Source organism: Sinocyclocheilus anshuiensis, unplaced genomic scaffold (assembly GCF_001515605.1).
Source record: "Sinocyclocheilus anshuiensis isolate Anshui unplaced genomic scaffold, SAMN03320099.WGS_v1.1 scaffold601, whole genome shotgun sequence".
Taxonomy (NCBI): domain Eukaryota; kingdom Metazoa; phylum Chordata; class Actinopteri; order Cypriniformes; family Cyprinidae; genus Sinocyclocheilus; species Sinocyclocheilus anshuiensis.
This window is the reverse complement of record NW_015536496.1, coordinates 990607-997565: the sequence shown is the minus strand read 5'-3', so window position 1 is coordinate 997565 and position 6959 is coordinate 990607. Positions and strand designations below refer to the sequence as shown.

General features: G+C 36.6%; 1 protein-coding gene across 2 annotated transcripts in view; it reads right to left on the bottom strand.

Annotated features, from left to right (window-relative positions):
* Window positions 1-630: 630 nt before the first annotated feature.
* LOC107687095 (protein FAM234A-like) overlaps window positions 631-6959 on the bottom strand; it is a 10448-nt gene continuing 4119 nt past the window's right edge. For both annotated transcript variants that reach the window (XM_016484279.1, XM_016484286.1), the window contains exons 3-12: window positions 6357-6464; window positions 5900-6082; window positions 4501-4646; window positions 2657-2783; window positions 2450-2576; window positions 2215-2355; window positions 2050-2131; window positions 1251-1397; window positions 1070-1163; window positions 631-901 (exon numbers count right to left, since the gene is read on the bottom strand). In XM_016484279.1, coding sequence (XP_016339765.1) covers window positions 672-901; window positions 1070-1163; window positions 1251-1397; window positions 2050-2131; window positions 2215-2355; window positions 2450-2576; window positions 2657-2783; window positions 4501-4646; window positions 5900-6082; window positions 6357-6464 — 1385 coding nt within the window. In that variant the 3' untranslated portion in view covers window positions 631-671. The remainder of the gene's footprint in view (window positions 902-1069; window positions 1164-1250; window positions 1398-2049; window positions 2132-2214; window positions 2356-2449; window positions 2577-2656; window positions 2784-4500; window positions 4647-5899; window positions 6083-6356; window positions 6465-6959) is intronic.

Sequence of the window (6959 nt, the reverse complement as noted above, 5' to 3'; positions counted from 1 at the left end):
AAGACATTAACTGATGGACTGGAGTGGTGTGGATTACTTGTGGATTATTGTGATGTTTTTATCAGCTGTTTGGACTCTCATTCTGACGGCACCCATTCACTGCAGAGCATCCATTGCTGAGACACTGATGCAATGCTACATTTCTCCAAATCTGATGAAGAAACAAACTCATCCTAATCTTGAATAGCCTGAGGGTGAGTACATTTTCAGCAAATTTTCATTTTTGGGTGAACTACTCATTTAGACTAATTTCCAACCAAATTTGTCATGACCCAGACTGTTCTTTATGAGATTCACCTTTATATGAAATCCCTGATCATTATAAATATATATGTAGCCCCTGACAGTCTCTGGCCTTATGCAGAAATCTGAAATGCTTTACAGTAGTTTATGATTGTCATAAAATAATGCAGCAAGTTTGTAACTTCTAAATGAATACATTCAGTTTGATAGGATTTGGTTTAGTTTCCAATAAAAGCATCTCAGGTTTTATGACATCGATCTCAAGCAGCTTTAACTAGATAACAGATATTCTAAACAAAACAGTCGTGACATGAGCTCTGTTTTGGATTTCAAGTTCTACATGCAGTCACGGTTTAAATTTTTTTTTTGGCCTATATGACCTTTGGGTTGAAAATTAGTGTTTAAATATAAACTGTGTTAATTGTGTTTCAGAAAAGTGCATCACTGAAGCGCAGCCTGTAGAACTCCTGCTTCACATCCTCTTCAGTGATCGATTCATCAGCTGTTACTCTCAGAGCGCCGCTCTCCGACACATCATCCTTGATCTTGCGCTTGGTCAGAATCACTGGCTCCGTCTCGCCTGGTTCTGCGTGCTGTCGTCCATCTGGTCCCGTCAGAACGAGGTAACAGGCGTGGCGGCCTCGCTCCAACAGCGTCGCTACACAAATGCAGAAAGATGTTTATTTTTTTTAACAAACCTGACTTACAATATGTTGCGATTTAAAGGTGCTCGCAGTCGATTCGCAGACTTTTAACCCTACATATGCCTTAAAGGTACAGTAGCAAAAACTTTTAATGCAACAAAACGTTTGTGAAAAGGAGATACCCTTAAAAGAGATGATGTTCTGTGCAGGATTTCTTCTTTCAAGCAGCAGTTGGGAAAGTCGAGGATGCATCAGGAATGATGAATGCATCTCATTCTGAGTATCGACAAAAACACACACACACACATATCAGTGGCTTATTTCTGCAGGTGTGTGTTTGTGTGAATATGTTTTTGCTCTTACGGTCTGGTTGCCGTGACTCTGTCCCCAGAGCATGAACACTGAGTAGGTGTTTAATGTGAGGACAGACGCCGGATGAGGACTCGGAGTCCAGAACAACAGATTCACCTCCCACAGGACCACTCCAGAGCTTCCACTGAGAACCAATACCTAAAACACACCATATATATACACATTTAATCTAATCTATATAATTAGACAGATAATATATACATGCACCAAATGTCTGGGGTCAGTTTTTCTTTTGATCATATATTATTGCATAATTGCATTTTTTTTTTTTTTTTTTTTAATGATTTTTTAATGTTTTTAAAAAAGTTTTACATTTTTTTGCAATTAAAATAACCATTTCATATTTGAATATCATTAATAATGTAATTTATTCCTGTGTTCAAAGCTGAATTTTCAGCATCATTACTCCAGTCTTCAGTGTCACATGATCTTCAGAAATCATTCTAATATGCTGATTTGCTGCTCAAAAAAACATTTATGATTAATATCAATGTTGAAAATAGTTGTGCTGCTTCATATTTTGGTTGAAATCTTGATACATTTTATTTTTCAGGATTCTTTGATGAACGGAAGGTTCAAAAGAACAGAATTTAATTGAAAAAGAAATCTTTTGTAACATTATAAATGTCTTTACTGGCACTTTTGATCAATTGAATGCATTCTTGCGGAATAAAAGTATTAATATAAATTAGTATTAATTTTTTATTTTTTTTTTAAATCTTACTGACCCCATATTTTGAATGGTAGGGTTTTTACATATGATTAAAACTAGCCGGAAAAAAAAACTTACTCTTTTGGTTTTATTGCCAACGTCTTCCTCTATCATTATATCTGGAATTCCATCTTTGTCAAATTGCCCAAATGTTGGCACACTAGACAAACACACAGAGGAATAAATCAGTGTAACACGCACAAATACCTTCCACTGGTTTGGGATCAGTGTTTTTAATCTCACCTGAGCAGAGTGCTGGTGTTTGTGGTCCATGCGATCTTCAGTTTGTCTGTGTGCAGCAGTGACACGCTGGAGTCCGTCTGGACCAGCAGTGATGAAGAACTACTGCCAGGAACAACCATCACACGCTTCAGAGAATCAAACCTACGGCGAAGAGATCAGAAGAAACACATAATATAATGAGAATGGAAAATCAAAGAAAGAAAGTGGATAAGGTTTAACCCCCGATGTGTATTACTGATAGAGGGAGATCAATCCTGTGTGTGTGTCGGATTTTTCCTCCCAGCTTTTCTCATCCTTCAGCGCAGACTCCAGACCGGCCAGAGCTGCCAGACGTCGCAAACTGACCGCATAGAGCCCAGATTCTGTGGAGAGAGAGAAACGGTTGAGTTCAGGGACATAAAGAAGAAACTAAAGAGAAGAGATGCTAAAATCCTCTACACACTTTTGAGTAACAGCAGGTATGGAGCGCCACTGGCTGTTTTGAACTGCTGGTGACCAAACACCCCGTTCCCATCAACATGCACCTCTGAGCCGATCTGATCCCCTGACTTCCCTGAGAAAAACACCAGCTGAAAGAGGGAACAGATCACAATGAACACTATCACGAAGTCTTCAGCACAGGTGTTATTAAGTGTGTGTGTGTGTGTGTGTGAGAGTGTGTGTGTGTGTGAGAGTCAAACGCCAGCTAGGCCTGTCGCAATAATCAATATATTGACTTATCGCGCAATATATGTACATGACCTCAATAATTTTTGGTGACGCAATATATCGCCCATTATATTTACTTAAAAATTAATGTCACCATGTTTTTTGCATTCCACTTGCAAACTTGCAACTTTCCCATGAAGCTGTGTCTTTTGCAGCTTCTCATACATAATGTGGTGTAGTCATGAGGTGCTGGTTCAAATTTTAAAAAATGCTTCTACAAAAAAGTTTCATCTGCAGATATGGTCTTGTTTAGGGATCTGTGCCTCTGTGCTTACAGACATCTGACTGCTGAGTAGTGATTGTGTTTTTCAGCAATAGTGTGCACCCTTAATTTTCAGAGAAAAGAAGGTCAGGGAAAAAATCTGTAGATGGAAAAATCTCCATACAAGTTCTTTGTGCATTTTTCTTTTTTTCTACTTGTTACTTTGCACTTTTTGTTAGAAAATGTTTATTTACTATTTATTCAAGTTTTTTAAGGTATCTAATATTTTGATACTTAATTTCCATGATCTAAATATTCTTAAAAATGTAAAGTTTGTTGTCATTTGGAAGTGTGTTGGCCTTCTTGCATTATTATGCTGTTACATTATGATTATATATTCAGTGGCATAAAAATGGTCTTTAAAATGATAATCTTATCGCAATTATTTCTGGGGCATTATATCGCACAACAAAAAGTTGTTATCGTGACAGGCCTATTTATTGCATGTATTTGTTCAAAATACAGCAAAAACAGTAATATTGTGAAATTTTACAATAAAAAATGTTTTCTATATTAATATAATTTAAATTGTAATTTATTCCTGTGATGCAAAGCGGAATCATTATTCCAGTCTTCAGTGTCACATGATCCTTCAGAAATCATTCTAATATGCTGATTTGCTGCAATAATTTTTGGTGACGCAATATATCGCCCATTATATTTACTTAAAAATTAATGTCACCATGTTTTTTGCATTCCACTTGCAAACTTGCAACTTTCCCATGAAGCTGTGTCTTTTGCAGCTTCTCATACATAATGTGGTGTAGTCATGAGGTGCTGGTTCAAATTTTAAAAAATGCTTCTACAAAAAAGTTTCATCTGCAGATATGGTCTTGTTTAGGGATCTGTGCCTCTGTGCTTACAGACATCTGACTGCTGAGTAGTGATTGTGTTTTTCAGCAATAGTGTGCACCCTTAATTTTCAGAGAAAAGAAGGTCAGGGAAAAATCTGTAGATGGAAAAATCTCCATACAAGTTCTTTGTGCATTTTCTTTTTTTCTACTTGTTACTTTGCACTTTTTGTTAGAAAATGTTTATTTACTATTTATTCAAGTTTTTTAAGGTATCTAATATTTTGATACTTAATTTCCATGATCTAAATATTCTTAAAAATGTAAAGTTTGTTGTCATTTGGAAGTGTGTTGGCCTTCTTGCATTATTATGCTATTACATTATGATTATATATTCAGTGGCATAAAATGGTCTTTAAAATGCCAATAATATCGCTTATCGCAATTATTTCTGGGGCAATATATCGCACAACAAAAAGTTGTTATCGTGACAGGCCTATGTATGTGTGTGTGTGTGTGTCGTACCGGTATGGGTGTGAATGATGACGCTTCAGGATTATATGAAAGTATGGCAAAGTCCTCTGCTTTATCAGCATTCAGATCCGGAAAACTGATCAGTGGGAGATTTCCATTCAGCACAGTAGAACGCGACTGCTGCCAACTGATCACACCTGAAACATCAAAATATTTCCAAATGCACTTTTGATTTGGACAAAAAGCACTGTGATAAAACCATATTCATACACTACCATTCACAGAATTATTTTTTGTTTGTTTTTTGAAAGAAATTCATAGTTTTATTCAGCAAGGATGCATTAATTTGATCAAAAGTGACAGTAGAGACATTTATAATATTACAAAAGATTTCTCTAACACTTAAAAATAAGGTTTCATTTGCTAACATTAGTTAAATACATCAGTTAACATGAACTAACAATGAACAATACTTATACAGCATTTATTAATCTTAGCTAATGTTAATCTCAACATTTAATAATACATATGTGTCCCTGGACCACAAAACCAGTCATAAGGGTTAATTTTTCGAAATCGAGATTTGCACATCACCTGAAAGGTGAATAAATAAGCTTTCCATTGATGTATGGTTTGTTAGGATCGGACAATATTTGGCCGAGATACAACTATTTGAAAATCTGGAATCTGAGGGTGCAAAAAAATCAAAATATTGAGAAAATCGCCTTTAAAGTTGTCCAAATGAAGTTCTTAGCAATGCATATTACTAATCAAAAATTAGTAATATAATTATAGTAACTAAACGTTGTATCTGTTAACATATAGTTAGCACTGTGAACTAACATAAATGTTACCTTTTTTTTAAAGTAACATCAACAAAGGTTAATAAATGCTGTAAAAATCGTTTGGTTATTGTTAGTTGATGCATTAACTAAATGTTAACAAATGAGATCTTATTGTAATATGTTACAAAGGTTTCTGTTATAAATAAATGCTGTTCTTTTGAACTTTCTGTTCATCAAAGAATCAAGGTTTGTCACGGTTTCCACAAAAAATATGAAGCAGCACAACTGTTTTCAACATTGATAATTATTAGAAATGTTACCTCATATTAGAATGATTTCTGAAGATCATGTAACACTGCAGAATGGAGTAATGATGCTGAAAATTCAGCTTTGATCACAGGAATAAATTACATTTTCAAATACATTCACATAGAAGACAGCTATTTTAAGTTATAATATTTTTTTCTTTCAGTTTTTACTCTATTTTTAATCAAATAAATGCAGTCTTGATGAGCAGAAAAGACTTCTTTCAAAAACATTTAAAAAACTTAACAACTGTAATCATTTGAACAGTAGTGTATACCATAATATTTACATAGTACTGTTTCAAATACACTGTACTTTTTTCTCAGTGATGTTCACGTGTGCGTACTTAAATCCCATACCTGTGTTTTTATCGATAGCTGTAAGATTGTCCGCGTGAGCAACCAGACAGCCTGTTCCTTTTAGTCCAAGGCCCTTTACACCACACTCCAGCCAATCAAATTCAGCAGCTAGAGGTCGTTCCCAAAGCGTCTTCCCATCAGTGCCATCAACAGCCGTTAAAACCAGACATGGGATTGATAAATCTGAAAAAGAATCATTATTTCAGGCAGCATAACACACAATATAGCAGCAGCCCTTGAGTACCGTATGAAGATTTTTTTTTAGGGTATAATGACTTGAATCTTATCACTTCACAAATTTTGAAAACTAATGCATGAGCCATATGAACTTCTTTTAAGATGCTTCTGTGGTGTTTTAAACATTTTTGTGACTCACATGGTTTTTTATTGAATAGATTTGTCTTTATCTCTAAAACCAACAGCAAGCGGGTTTGTGCATGTGTGTTTTTAGGCCTACCTTCACTCAAACATGTGTTACGGCTGGCTTCAGCATCCTTGTAGATGAACAACACATCCAAGGCTTTGTCTTCATTGGCGTCCTCAACAGCCAGGAAATCATACGTGGCTATAGGAGAGAAACACATTCAGCATCCAATCAGGAATGCATGAACGTTACTACTGTAGCCACATAGCCACAGCCATATCACCCTGCAGTCCAAGACTGGTTGCCCACTGAAGCTAAGCAGGGTTGAGCCTGGTCAGTACCTGGATGGGAGACCTCCTGGGAAAACTAGGTTGCTGCTGGAAGAGGTGTTAGTGAGGTCAGCAGGGGGTGCTCACCCTGTGGTCTGCGTGGGTCCTAACGCCCCAGTATAGTGACGGGGACACTATACTGTAAAAAAGCACCGTCTTTCGGATGAGACGTTAAACCGAGGTCCTGACTCTCTGTGGTCATTAAAAATCCCATGGCACTTCTCGTAAAGAGTAGGGGTGTAACCCCGGTGTCCTGGCCAATTGCCCCACTGGCCCTTGTCAATCATGGCCTCCTAATAATCCCCAACCACTTGATTGGCTCTATGACTTTCTCTCCTCTCCACCTGTAGCTGGTGTGTGGTGAGCG